The sequence below is a fragment of the Moschus berezovskii genome, chromosome 17, assembly GCF_049115385.1.
Source record: "Moschus berezovskii isolate FMDL1 chromosome 17, NW_MosBer_1.0, whole genome shotgun sequence".
Lineage (NCBI taxonomy): Eukaryota > Metazoa > Chordata > Mammalia > Artiodactyla > Moschidae > Moschus > Moschus berezovskii.
The window spans coordinates 19768058-19782997 of record NC_142476.1 but is presented as its reverse complement, the minus strand read 5'-3'; the positions used below and the strand labels follow the sequence as shown (position 1 = coordinate 19782997).

Here is a 14940-nt window from a genome sequence, read left to right as displayed (position 1 = left end):
CACGAGTCATGAGTCATTTGTCATTGCACTCCGAAAAGACTGTCAGTTTACTGGATGCAAACTACTCTTTTGGTCTGGGAAGTTTTCTTAAGGATCTTGATTTTTCCGTGGTGAAGAACTCACTCCTTGGAATTTCCATCGTTTGTTTTTCATGTAACGGCTAAAGAGTTCATATTAGAGTGATACACAGAGGGTCTCAAGTCAGACTCACAGAACTTGGACCGAGGGGAACCGTTCCCAGCCTTCAACTTAAAGATTTGGAAAGAGAATGTGTCACATTTAACCTATCAAATGTCCTGACCTCCAGGCTTCTTATAGAATGAAGATATCGTGTTATTTCAGTGTGAAAGGCTGCATCCCAGAAATGGGAAGAGGAAACTGAACACAAGGCCTAACATCCCTGCCTGTCTGGCCTAGCAGCTCTGTCTATACCCTTTGAACACATGTGGTTGGAGTAGCCTCAGAGGGCGAGTCTGTGGTCAGCAGCACTGTTGGGAGGTCTGAGGACAGTATTGACTCAGGTGTCACTGAAGCAGGGCCTAATAGTGCCCTGAAAGCTTCAGAATGGGAAATCTTACTTGGGAATCATTGTGGATTTTATCGGACTGTCACAGGAGCAGCCGCTTTTTCTGTAAGAGGACATTTCCTCCGTGGAACTCCAGGCAACTCTGGTGAGCGGTCAGCAGGTGGCTGTGTACTTGTGGCTTCTTCTGAGTTCTTGCTGAATGGTCTTTTTGCCCAGATTGTATCTTGCAAACATACAGTAAACTCCTAACTAACTCACCTCCCTCTCCCCTGCCTTTCACTCAGCTCCACGCCCAGGACTCCTTCCTTACAATGCTTGTGATTCATCTCTCGTCAGTTAACTGTTTAAACAATTGAACTTAATTTGAGGTGATTGTAGATTGATGTGCTGTTTTAAGAAATCATACAGAGATCCCACGTGCTCTTTACTCAGTTCCCCTGATGGTAACTTCCTGCAAAACCGTAGTTCAGTATCATGGCCAGGATATTGACATTGGTGCAGTCAAGATATAGAATGCTTTCATCACCATAATCACTCATGTTGCCCTTTTATGGCCACACTCTTCTTGCCCTCACCCCCTCCTTAAACCCCTGGGAAACACTGATTTGTTCAGTATTTCTATGACTTTGTCATTTCAAGGATGTTGTATAAATGGAACCATGTAGTATGTTGTCTGAGGCTTTGTAATCTCTGGATTTACATCCAGCTTGTTGGGTGAATCAGTAGTGGCAGCTTTTTATTACTGAGTGGTAGTCTGTGGTATGGATGTGCCACAGTTTAACTGTTCATCTCTTGAAGGACATCTAGGCCAATTCTGTTTTTTGGTATTACAGATAAACTTACTGTGAGCATTGATGTACAGGTTTTTGTTTGAATCTAAATTTTTGTTTTTCTGGGATAAATGCCCAGGAGTATAATTACTGTTGCATATTTTGTTGTTTAATAAACTGCCAAACTCTTTTCTGGAGTGGCTGTATCATTTTACATTTCCATTAGTGATATATGAGAAATCCAGCTTCTCTGCAGTCTCACCAGCATTTGATGTTATCAGATGCTATTTTTTATTTTAGCTGTTGTGATACATAAATAGTGATATCTCGTTGCATTTCCCTGATGGCTAATGATGTGAACATCTTTTCATGTATTTGCTATCTGTGTATCCTCTTGGGGAACATGTCCTTTCATAATTTTTGCTCATTTCTTTCTTTTTTTCAAAGTCATATTTTGTACTTTCTTTTTTAATGTAAATGCTATGTTTTCTTTTTTTTTAATCTCATTAAAAAAATACATTTCATTGGCCCAAATTGCTTTACAATATTGTGTTGATTTCTGCCATACATCAACATGAATCAGCCATAGTTACATGTATATCCCCTTCCTCCTGAAACTCACTCCCACCTCCCACCCCATCCCACCCTAGAGGTTGTTACAGAGCATGAGGTTTGAGCTCTCTGCATCATATAGCAAATTCCCAATGGTTATCTGTTTTACATATGGTAATGTCACACACACACACACACACACACACACACACACACACTGTATACCTTTCAATGTTACCGTTTCAATTTGTCCCTCCCTCTCCTTCCCCTATTGTGTCTACAAGTCTGTTTTCTATGTCTGTGTCTCCATTGCTGCTCTGCAAACAGGTTCATCAGTACCATCTTTCTAGATTCCGTACACATGCGTTAATATATGATATTTGTTTTTCTCTTTCTGACTCTGTATAATAGGCTGTACATTTATTCACCTCATTAGAACTGACTCAAATGCATTCCTTTTCATGGCTGAGTAATTTTTTTGGACTCCAAAATCACTGCGGATGCTGATTGCAGCCATGAAATGAAAAGACGCTTACTCCTTGGAAGGAAAGTTATGACCAACCTAGACAGCATATTAAAAAGCAGAGACATTACTTTGCCAACAAAGATCGATCTCATCAAAGCTATGGTTTTTCCAGTAGTCATGTATGGATGTGAGAGTTGGACTATAAAGAAAACTGAATGCCAAAGAATTGATGCTTTTGAACTGTGGTGTTGGAGAAGACTCTTGAGAGTCCCTTGGACTGCAAGCAGATCCACCCAGTCCATTCTAAAGGAGATCAGTCCTGGGTGTTCATTGGAAGGACTGATACTAAAGCTGAAACTCCAGTACTTTGGCCACCTCATGCGAAGAGTTGACTCACTGGAAAAGACTGATGCTGGGAGGGATGGGGGTTGGAGGAGAAGGGGACTACAGAGAATGAGATGGCTGGATGGCATCACTGACTCGATGGACATGAGTTTGAGTGAACTCTGGGAGTTGGTGATGGACAGGGAGGCCTGGCGTGCTGTGATTCATGGGGTTGCAAAGAGTCGGACACGACTGAGCAATTGAATTGAATATTCTGTTGGACATATGTACCACAGCTTCTTTATCCACTTATCTGTTGATGGACATCTAGGTTGATTCCGTGTCCTAGCTATTGTAAATAAAGCTGCAGTGAACACTGGGCTACAAGTGTCGTTTTCAGTTATGGTTTTTTAGGAGCATATCCCCAGTAGTGGGATTTTTGGGTCCTCTGGTAGTTTTATTCCTAGTTTTTTTTAAGGAATCTCCACACTGTTCTCCATAGTGCCTGTATCAATTTACAATCCCACCAAGAGCGCAAGAGGGTTCCCCTTTCTCCACACCCTCTCCTGCATCTATTATTTGCAGGTTTCTTATGATGGCCATGAGGTGATACCTCATGTGGTTTTCATTCACATTTCCCTAATAATGAATGATGTTGAATATCTTTTCATATGTTTATCAGCCAAGTGCATGTCTTCTTTGGAGAAATGTCTAGTTAGGTCTTCTTCCCACTTTTTGATTGGGTTGTTTCCTGGTATTTAGCTGTATGAGCTGCTTGTTTATTTTGGGTATTGATACTTTGTCAGCTGGTTCATTTGCTTTATTCTCTCCCATTCTGAGGGTTGTCTTTTCACCTTATAGTTCTTTGCTGTGCAAAAGCTTTTAAGTTTAATTCGGTCCCATTTGTTTATTTTTGTTTTTATTTCCATTATTCTAGGAGGTGCATCATAGAGAATCTTGCCGTGATTTATGTTAGGGAATGTGCTGCCTATGTTAGCCTCTAGGAGCTTTATGCTTCTGACTGGTCTATGCCCGGACCTGCAACGCTGAAGAAGCTGAAGTTGAATGGTTCTATGAAGACCAAAAGAATTTCTAGAACTAACACCCAAAAAAGATGTCCTTTTCATTATAGGGGACTGGAATGCAAAAATAGGAAGTCAAGAAACACCTGGAATAACAGGCAAATTTAGCCTTGGAGTGCAGAATGAAGCAGGGCAAAGGCTAATAGAGTTTTGCCAAGAGAACACACTGGTCATAGCAAACACCCTCTTCCAACAACACAAGAAAACACCCTACACATGGACTTCACCAGACAGTCAATACCGAAATCAGATTGATTATATTCTTTGTAGCCAAAGGTGGAGAAGCTCTATACAGTCACCATAAACAAGACCAGGAGCTGACTGTGGCTCAGATCATGAACTCCTTATTGCCAAATTCAGGTAAATTGAAAAGTAGGGAAAAACACTGGACCATTCAAGTGTGACCTAAATCAAATCCCTTATGAGTATACAGTGGAAGTGAGAAATAGATTTAAGGGACTAGATCTGATAAAGTGCCTGATGAACTATGGATGGAGGTAAATGATGTTGTACAGGAGACAGGGATCAAGACCATCCCCATGGAAAAGAAATGCAAAAAAGCAAAATGGCTGTCTGAGGAGGCCTTACAAATAGCTGTGAAAAGAAGAGAAGTGAAAAGCAAAGGAGAAAAGGAAAGATATACCCATTTGAATGCAGAGTTCCAAAGAATAGCAAGGAGAGATAAGAAAGCCTTCCTCAGCGATCAATGCAAAGAAATAGAGGAAAACAACAGAATACGAAAGACTAGAGATCTCTTCAAGAAAATTAGAGATACCAAGAGAACATTTCATGCAAAGATGGGCTCGATAAAGGACAGAAATGGTATGGACCTAACAGAAGCAGAAGATATTAAGAAGAGGTGGCAAGAATACACAGAAGAACTGTACAAAAATGATCTTCACGACTCAGATAATCATGATGGTGTGATCACTCACCTAGAGGCAGACATCCTGGAATGTGAAGTCAACTGGGCCTTAGGAAGCTCACTATGAACAAAGCTAGGGGAGGTGATGGAATTCCAGTGGAGCTGTTTTAAATCCTAAAAGATGATGCTGTGAAAGTGCTGCACTCAATATGCCAGCAAATTTGGACCACTCAGCAGTGGCCACAGGACTGGAAAAGGTCAGTTTTCATTCCAATCCCAAAGAAAGGCAATGCCAAAGAATGCTCAGACTACTGCACAATTGCACTCATCTCACATGCTCGTAAAGTAATGCTCAAAATTCTCCAAGCCAGGCTTCAACAATACAGTGCACAATGAACTGTGAACATCCAGATGTTCAAGCTGGATTTAGAAAAGGCAGAGGAACCAGAGATCAAATTGCCAACTTCCACTGGATCATTGAAAAAGCAAAGAGAGTTCCAGAAAAACATCTATTTCTGCTTTATTGACTATGCGAAAGTCGTTGACTGTGTGGATCACCACAAACTGTGGAAAATTCTGAAAGAGATGGGAATACCAGACCACCTGACCTGCCTCTTGAGAAATCTTTATGCAGGTTTGGAAGCAACAGTTACAACTAGACATGGAACAACAGACTGGTTCCAAATTGGGAAAGGAGTATGTCAAGGCTGTATATTGTCACCCTGCTTATTTAAGTTATATGCAGAGTACATCATGAGAAATGCTGGGCTGGATGAAACACAAGCTGGAATCAAAATTGCCGGGAGAAATATCAGTAACCTCAGATATGCAGATGACACCACCTTTACGGCAGAAATTGAGGAAGAACTAAAGAGCCTCTTGTTGAAAGTGAAAGAAGAGAGTGAAAAATTTGGCTTAAAGCTCAACATACAGAAAACTAAGATCAAGGCATCCAGTCCCATCACCTCATGGCAAATAGATGGGGGGAAACGGTGGAAACAGTGGCAGACTTTATTTTGTTGAGGCTCCAAAATCAGTACAGATGGTGACTGCAGCCATGAAATTAAAAGACGCTTGCTCCTTGGAAGGAAAGTTATGACCAACCTAGACAGCATATTAAAAAGCAGAGAAATTCCTTTGCCAACAAAAGTCTGTCTAGTCAAAGCTATGGTTTTTCCAGTAGTCATGTGTGGATGTGAGAGTTGGACTATAAAGAAAGCTGAGCACCAAAGAATTGATGGTTTTGAACTGTGGTGTTGGAGAAGACTCTTGAGAGTCCCTTGGACTGCAAGGAGATCCAACTAGTCCATCCTAAAGGAAATCAGTCCTGAATATTCATTAGAAGGACTGATGCTGAAGCTGAAACTCCAATACTTTGGCCACCTGCTGGGAAGAACTGACTTATTTGGAAGGACCCTGATGCTGGGAAAGATTGAAGGTGGGAGGAGAAGGGGATGACAGAGGATGAGATGGTTGGATGGCGTCACCGACTCAATGGACATGAGTCTGAGTAAACTCCGGGAGTTGGTGATGGACAGGGAGGCCTGGCCTTCTGCAGTCCATGGGGTCGCAAAGAGTCGGATTTGACTGAGCAACTGAACTTAACTGAACTGACTCGATTGTATTTTATTGTTGAGTTTTGAGATTTTTGTATTGTAAATTATGTATATCATGGATCCTATTTCTTTGTTGAATATGTGATTTGCAAATCTTTTTTCCAAGTTGTACATAGCTTGTGTTTCTGTACTTCTAACAGAGTCTTCTGCAAGGCAAAACTGTTAACTTTTGGTAGTGTCCAATTTATTCATTTTTTTTCTTTCATGTATTGTGCTTTGGGTTCAAGTCTAAAAATACCTACCCTGAGTCCTAAAGATTTTCTTAAATGTTTTTCTCTGAAAATTTTATAATTTTACATTTAAGCCTACAATCTGTTTTGAGATAATTTTTATGTAAGTGTTGGTCAATCATCTGTGTCTGTCTCTTTGTGACACCTGGGACTGTAACCCACCAGCCTACTCTGTCCATAGAATTCTCCAGGCAAGAATACTGGAGTGGGTTGCCATTTCCTTATCCAGAGTATCTTGCTGACCCAGAGATTAAACCTGGGTCTCCAGCATTACAGGCAATTCTTTACCATCTGAGCCACAAAGGAAGCCCATTTTTATGTAAGGTGTAAGACATTTTGAGTCTCATTTTTTTTTTTCCTGCCTGTGAATGTCCTTTGCTTCAGCATCATTTGTGGAAAAGGCTGTCTTTCCTCCACTGAATTGCTTTCTGCACCACTGTAAAAAATCAGTTGAGTATTTGTGTGGGTCTGTTTCTGGGTTCACTGTCTGTTCCATTAATCTGTGAGTCTATTTTTCTATCAGTATCACACTGTCTTCGTTACTTTGCTATATACTAAGCCCTGAAATTGACTAGGCTGATTCCTCCCACTTTATTCTTATTTAAAATTGTTCTATCTATTCCCATTCCTTTGCCTTGCCGTGTAACTTCTAGAATAGTCTTGTGGATATTTACAACAACTCTTGTTGGCATTTAGATAGAAATTATGCTAATCCGATATCCATTTGGAGAGAATGGAAATCTTTAGTATGTTGAATTCTTCTAATTTACATATGTCTCCATTTATTTATATCTCCTCTAATCTTTCTTTAGTCAGCCTTTTTGCTTTTGTTTTGGCGTGTTTTATTATATCTGTGTGCTCAGTCACTCAGTCATGTCTGACTCTTTGCGACCCCACGGACTGTAGCCTGCCAGACTCCTCTGTCCATAGAATTTTCCAGGCAAGAATACTGGAACAGGTTGCATCTCCTACTCCAGGGGATCTTCCCAACTCAGGGATCCAACCTGGGTCTCCTGCATTGACAGGTGGATTGTTTACTGCTGAGCCACCTGGGAAGCTTATTATACCTATACTTAAGTGTTTTTCTGAGTGATTATAAATGGTATTGTATAACATTGGTCTTCATTTCTAGTGTAAGAAATACGATGAGTTTTGTATGTTTATCTTATATGACCTTGCTGAACTCACTCACTAACTCTAGGAGTTTGAGTGTAGATTCCTTGGGATATTCTATGTATCCCATTATGTCATTTGCAAATAGGAATATTTTTATTTCCTTCTACCAAATCTGAATGCCTTTTATTCCTTTTCTTTTTCTTTTTGCTCTCTTTTTCTCTCCCTTTTTTGCCTATTGCAGAGGCAGCACTATATTGAATAAGAGTAGTGAAAGCTGATATTTTCCCCTGTTCTTGATGTTAGGGGGAAAGGTTTCAGTCTTTGACCATTAAATATGATGTTAGCTCTAGGTTTTTATAGATGCTATTTATCAAGTTGAAGAAAATTTCCTCTATTCCTATTTCTTTCTGAGTTTTTATCATGAATAAATGTTGAATATTGTCAATTTTTTTTATTACATTGATTCATTTTTCAATATTGAATTTGCTTTCCAGCCTTGGAATTTACCCACTTGGTCATTCTTTTTATATATTGCTGACTATTTGTTACTGTTAAGGATTTTTGCAGCTATATTTATCAGTGATATTAGTCTGTCTTTTTTGGTACTGTCTTTGTCTGGGTTTGGAATCAGGGTAATACTAGCTTCACAAAATGAATTGAGAAGTACTCCTTTTACTTTTGTTTTCTGGAAGAATTGTCATTAATTCTTGGTTAAATTTTGATATCATTAAAACCATCTGGACCTGGAGATTTCTTTTAGAAGTTTTAAAATTATGAATTCAATTTTCTCATAGTTTATAGGGATATGAATTGTGGTAATTTGTATTTTTCAAGGACCATTTCATTTAAGTAGTAAAATTTTTATGTGTAGAGTTGTTTGTGGCATTCCCTATTATATTTTGGGTGTCTACAGTTTATATTTGTATTTCCTGTTTCATTTCTGATGTTGGTAATTTGTGGCTTTTTTTTTTCAGTCTTGCTATAGGTTTTATTTATTTTTAAAAACCACTGATTTTCTCTGTTGTTTTCCTATTGTCAATTTCATTGATTTCTATTCATTATTTCCTTCTTTCTGCTTACTGATTTAGTTTTATTTTGCTCTTTTATAAGTTCTTGATGTGAGAATGCACATTATTGATCTGAGACTTTTTCTTTTTTCTTATGCATATATTTAACTGCTATAAAATTGCCTTTCAGTACTGCTTTAGCAGCATCACACAAATTTTTATATGTTATGTTCTCATTTTCACTGAGTTCAACATATTTTTAAATTTCCCTTGAGACTTCTTCTTCTTTAGATCATAGATTATTTAGAATTGTATTGTTTCCAAGTGTTAGATATTTAGTTCCAAGTATTTGGATGTTTTCCTCTTATCTTTCTGTTATTGATTTCTAGTTTGATTCCATTATAGTCAGAGAATATACCTTGTGTGATTTAAATTCTGTTAAATTTGCCAAGGTTTGTTTTATGGACTGGTGTATGGTCTATCTTGAATAATGTTCCATGTGCACTTGCGTAGAATGTGTATTCTGCAGATTCTTGTTGGGTGGAGCGTTTTATAAATGTTGCTTAAGTTCTGTTGGCTGACATTGTCATTGAGTTCTTCTGTACCCTTGCTTACTTTCTGTCTAGTTGTTCTATCAGAGGTTGAAAAAGAAGTGTGTAGATCTGTGCGCTTCATCTCTCAATCGGTGTTTGCTTCACGTATGCTTGGGACTTTTGTGTTTGGTGCATATGCGTTAGGGTTTCTATATCGTGTTGGAGAATTTACCTTTTTATCATCATGTGACGTGCCTTTCTGTGTCTGTTGTTTAGATTGGGTAATTTCTATTGTTTTGTCTTTAAATTCACTGTTTCTTTCCTCTGTCCCCTCCATTCTGCTGTTGATCCCATCCATTGAATTTTAAAAATTAGTTGTCATAGTTTTTGGTATTAAAATTTCTATTTGGTTTATGTGTTCTCTCTTTGGTTGAGACTTTCTGTTTCTTGGCTATTTCTTTTCTGTTTATTTGCTATTTCTGAGACTTTCTGATTTTTCATTTCTTTCAAGTGTGTCTGTAATTGCCCATTCAAGCATTTTTTACGATGGATGTTTGAACATCTTTGTCAGATATTTCTGACATCTTTGTCATTTGATTCTTGGCATCAATTGATTTTCTGTTTTTCAGTCAGTTTGGCGTTTTCTTGATTCTTGGTATAGTGACTGATTTTTTTGTTGAAATGGCCATTTTGGATATTGCATTTTGAGACTGGATCTTAAACCTTTGGTTTTGAGTGGCTACTTTTGACACAGATACAGATAGAGGAAGGAGTAGGCATCCACTCATTTCTACCAGGTTGGGGTAGAAGTCTGAGCTTCCAACTCAGCCTCCTCTGACACTTGATAGGGCTCCTTGTTATTGATGGGTGAGCTTAAGAGTAAGAGCTCCCTGCTGAGCTCACATTGATCCCTTTCTGCATTGTAGTGGTGGTGGGCCTCATTGCTGCTGGGGGAAGTGAAAGGAAGTCTGTGCTCCCTGCTGGGCCTTCTCTGGTAATACTCAAGTAGGAACAAAGTGGAGGCTGCATGCTTCACTGCAGCCTCAAGAAGGGGGAAATCTAGGCTTCCTAGTAGCCCTTGCTGGCCTAGATGGGAGTGGGGCCACAGGTTTTCTATTGTGTTTTGACAGGTAGAGCAATTATTCTCTAAAGTGTTCTGTCTTTTGAGGCCCCCTTCCCAGTTTTTCTGCGAGAGAGACTGGGCTTTTGTTGGGACTCTTTCTGTCTACACCCACTGATATTTTCATGTTGCTGCCTTCTTCAGCTCCAAGTCTAGGAATATATGAGGCAGAAAAGAAAGCCAGAGAATTCACCACTGTGTTATTCCTAGCCAGTTTGCTTTCCTTTCTCCACCATTCAGAATAGTTTAATGTTTGTTTAATGTAATTTTTTTGTTTTTTAAATGTCTAGAGCTTTTTGAGGTACTTAGAGCAAGGAATCAGGCTTTCCAGGTGGCTCAGTTGTAAAGAATTCACCTCCCAATTCAGGAGATGCAGGGAACGCGGGTTGGGTCCCTGGGTCAGGATGATCCTCTGGAGTAGGAAATGCAACCTGCTGCAGTATTCTTGCCTGGAGAATTCCATGGACAGAGGAGCCTGGTGGGCTACAGTTGATAGGATTGGAAAGAGTCGGACACAACTGAGTGACTGACCATGCTGAGCAGAGTGAGGAATAGGGAAAAGTATGTCTACTCCTTATTTCTGAAAGCAGAAGTCTCATTCAGTTTGCTTTTACTTGTTTTATTCTAACAGGCCAATCACTTTTCCTACCTGAGGTCTCAGGTCCAAGTATCCTTAATCAAACTTGTGCAAATTGCTTTCCATGGGGAAGGAAAGTTAAAATCCCAAAGAGCTATGTGCATTGGTGGGACAGGTAGAAACAATTTTCATACCCCAACTACACACTGGGCCCTCTGTGAATTTATAGCTTTCTTTTTCTCACCTTTAAGGCTTGGGGCCAATCAGAGGGGGACCAGAGATATTCAGATTATTTCACATTCAGATGCTAAAGCTGAAACTCCAATACTTTGGCCATCTCATGCGACGAGTTGATTCACTGGAAAAGACTCTGATGCTGGGAGGGATTGGGGGCAGGAGGAGATGGGGACGACAGAATGAGATGACTGGATGGTATCACCGACTCGATGGACATGAGTTTGAGTGAACTCCGGGAGTTGGTGATGGACAGGGAGGCCTGGCGTGCTGTGATTCATGGGGTCGCAAAGAGTCGGACACGATTGAGCGACTGAATTGAAGGGATCTTTTGAACTTCCCTGGTAGTTCAGCTGGTAAAGAATCCACCTGCAATAGGTCAGGATTCCTGGGTCGGGAAGATCCCCTGGAGAAGGGATAGGCTACCCACTCCAGTATTCCTGGGCTTCCCTGGTGGCTCAGATGGTAAAGAATCTGCCTACAATGCAGAAGACCTGGGTTCGATCCCTAGGTTGGGAAGATCCCCTGGAGGAGGACATGGCAATCCACTCCAGTATTCTTGCCTGGAGAATCCCCATGAACAGAGGAGCCTGGTGGGCTACAGTCCATAAGAGAGTCAGACATGACTGAGTGACTAAGCACAGCACAAGGGATCTTTATCCTCTAGAGGTACAAAGATGTTCCCATGACATAAGGGGAAGTTTCACCTAGATGTTTCTAAAAACCACATAAGTGCCACAAAGGAGCAGCCGGGGGACGTGTATGGTGGGTCCCTTCCAACTTGGCCTGGCTTCTAAAAACAGAGCTTCTTGCCTTTGATTATTGAGGGTGAGAACCATGCTCAATACTTTCTTGGAGCCAGGCTTCTCTATACTTCATTGTTTACTGAATCTGATTCCTTAAAAGCCTGTTATTTAGGGAAATATAATCTTGCTGTGAAGTAGCACATGTTTTTAATCCAGCTAGATCTCATTTGGGATCCTGGTCCCATCTTTTGCAATCTATATGACCTTGAAGCTCAGTCATTCACTTAAAAATTGGCCTGTACTGCCTACTGTGGACCAGTCACTGTGCTGTATTTTGGGAATAAAGTAATGAGTACCCCTTCTAGCTTTCCTTTACTTTCCAGCCAATAGCAAGTCCAGTTGGTTTTACTTCAAAAATACATCCAAAATTGGATTACTTTTCTCTATCACCCTCTCCTCTCCCCAGACTATACCAGTAAGTTCTCCGATTCTGTTCTTCCCTCTAATCCTCTGCCTCAATTCATTCTTTCAGAAACATGCATCCGATTATTACTGTCTTACTCAGGACCCTCCAGCTACACTGATAATAAAATCCAGTACCTCCCATGGCCCACTGGGGTCTGCATGGTTTGGTTTCTGCTTCCCCATTGAGTTGCATAGCACCCCTTTCCCTCTTGTTTAGTATGCGTTAGTTATACTAATGATATTTTAAGGAAAGGACTTTCTTCCTTTCCTTAAAATATCTCACTTGTCCTACCCTGAGGCCATTACACCAGTTATCTTCTCTATCTTGGATACTTTTCATCCAAAGTTTGAATGACTGGTGTCTTGCTTTCATTCAGGTTTTAGTCCAAACACTGTCTTTCCCCTATTCCTCAAGTCACATTCTATCAAAACACTGTGTGTTCCCCAGCCTCTTATTTTTTGAAAGTAAAATTTCATTGTACGTAGTTTTATTAGAATACAGTCACAATCATTTGATTAAAATTTGTCAATAGCAAAATTTAAGGATACTTTAAATTTATTTTTTTTACAAGTACTCAGATTTATTTTCTAGCTACTTTAATGTATGTTGTCTAATTTATACCTGACAGCAACCTGTGATGAAGTTATTGTTGTTATCATCATTATTATAAAACACTTATTCTTTATTAGCCACTATTTTAAGCTCTGTGGGTATCCCTGTTGGCTCAGTGGTAAAGAATCCACCTGCAATGCCGGAGACAAGCATTCGATCCCTGAGTCAGGAAGATCCCCTGGAAAAGGAAATGGCAACTCAATTCAGTATTCTTGCTGGAGAATCCCATGGACAGAGGAGCCTGGTGGGCTACAGACCATGGGGTTGCAGAAAAGTCGGACACAACCTAGCAATTAAACAAAAATAACAACAGTAATTTAAAACTCTATGCATATATTAACATATTTAATCATTGCAGCAACCCTATGAGGTAGGTACTATTGTTGTCCGCATTTTCTTTCTTTTAAATTAATTTTTATTGGAGTATAGTTGATTTACAGTGTTGTGTTAATTTCTTCTGTACGGCAAAGTGATCCAGTTATACATAAACATATATCCACTCTATTTAGCTCTTCTTACAATTTGATATTGTCTTGATTTGTCTACTAGACTAACCTCTCCAAGAACAAGAATCATGCTGTTTCCTTCATTGCTATTTGCCCAGTGTGTAGAACAATTCTGGGCACAGAATAATCAATATTTGTTGAGTAAAGTTGCTTAATTGTCTTGTGCCCCAGTCTCTCTCTTGTGACATGGAATAATAACTAGCTAATCAAACAAGGTTGTGTTTAGAATTGTGAGGTAATCAATGTCTGTGAGGTCCTCAGTATATTTATTGTTTCATTACGATCGTTTATATTACAGTGCTTACTCCATTCTCCCATAGCCCTCCAGTTCCTGTTTTTGTACCTCCTGATCCGTCTGGAATGTCATGAGTGTTTGTCCGTGACAGAGGCTGACTGGTTTGATGCTTGCGATGAAATCCTCACTTGGTTCTCTCTTGGCTGTATTTTTCCTCACAGGTTCTGCAGCTGGGCTCAGACATCCTTCCCCAGTACAAGCAAGAGGCACCAAAGACTCCCCCGCACATCATCTTACATTACTGTGTTTTTAAGACCACGTGGGATTGGATCATCCTGATCTTAACCTTCTACACAGCCATCCTGGTTCCTTACAATGTATCCTTTAAAACCAGGCAGAACAACGTGGCCTGGTTGGTTGTGGATAGCATCGTGGATGTAATATTTTTGGTGGACATTGTGCTGAATTTTCACACCACTTTTGTTGGACCCGCTGGGGAGGTGATTTCCGACCCCAAACTCATTCGCATGAACTACCTGAAGACGTGGTTTGTGATTGACCTTCTGTCCTGTTTGCCCTATGATGTCATCAACGCTTTTGAGAACGTGGATGAGGTTAGTGCCTTTATGGGTGATCCAGGGAAGATTGGTTTTGCTGATCAGATTCCACCACCCCTGGAGGGGAGAGAGAGTCAGGTACATCCCTCAAATCTCAGACCTTGTTGTCATGTCTTTAAGTTAATTGTGGATGCTCAACAGAAGAGTACTTGAATGGGTGGAAATTAGTTCGACTGGTGTCTGAAACAGAGGGAGCATGATGCTTGGTATCCTTGTCTGCTGTTCTTGTCCGTTGGAGGTGTGGAGAACCCTGCATGTCAGTGGATGGGTGTGGAGGAGGCCAGAGGCTTCTCTCTTACTCCATGTGGAGTGCAAGCTGCTGGCTTGGGAGGTTGGGCTGCAGAAGCAGGCATGCATTGCCATTGCACTGGTGAATCTTACACTTGGTATGCAATTGCTGAATGCCTACCAACTGATTATTCTCATTATGGGGACTTTTCTGTTTTCTGCTGCTGTCCTTTGGCTGTTTCAAAACTAATTAACTCTTGAAAACAGGGATGCTGCTCTCCCCTAAGATTGCTTGCCTTTATTTTTCCTTTTTCTCTGGTAAATGTTGGGAAACAATGAGTTGTTTCTTCACTAAAATGAATTTTTCAGGTGACCAATGGCATTCAATTGTCTATGCTCTCCCTTGCCTAAATTTGCTGAGGTAGTCAGGCTGTGGTTAAGTCTGACTCTTGTGGTTAAGTCAGGCAAGAGGAGAGTGTTACTGGACTACACTGCTTTGGGTTGTTATGGGA

General features: G+C 40.3%; 1 protein-coding gene across 1 annotated transcript in view; it reads left to right on the top strand.

The window, feature by feature from the left end:
• Positions 1-14940, top strand: part of KCNH1 (potassium voltage-gated channel subfamily H member 1) — a 424393-nt gene that overhangs the window by 89418 nt on the left and 320035 nt on the right. The window contains exon 6 of the mRNA XM_088845243.1: positions 13805-14278. Coding sequence (XP_088701369.1) covers positions 13805-14278 — 474 coding nt within the window. The remainder of the gene's footprint in view (positions 1-13804; positions 14279-14940) is intronic.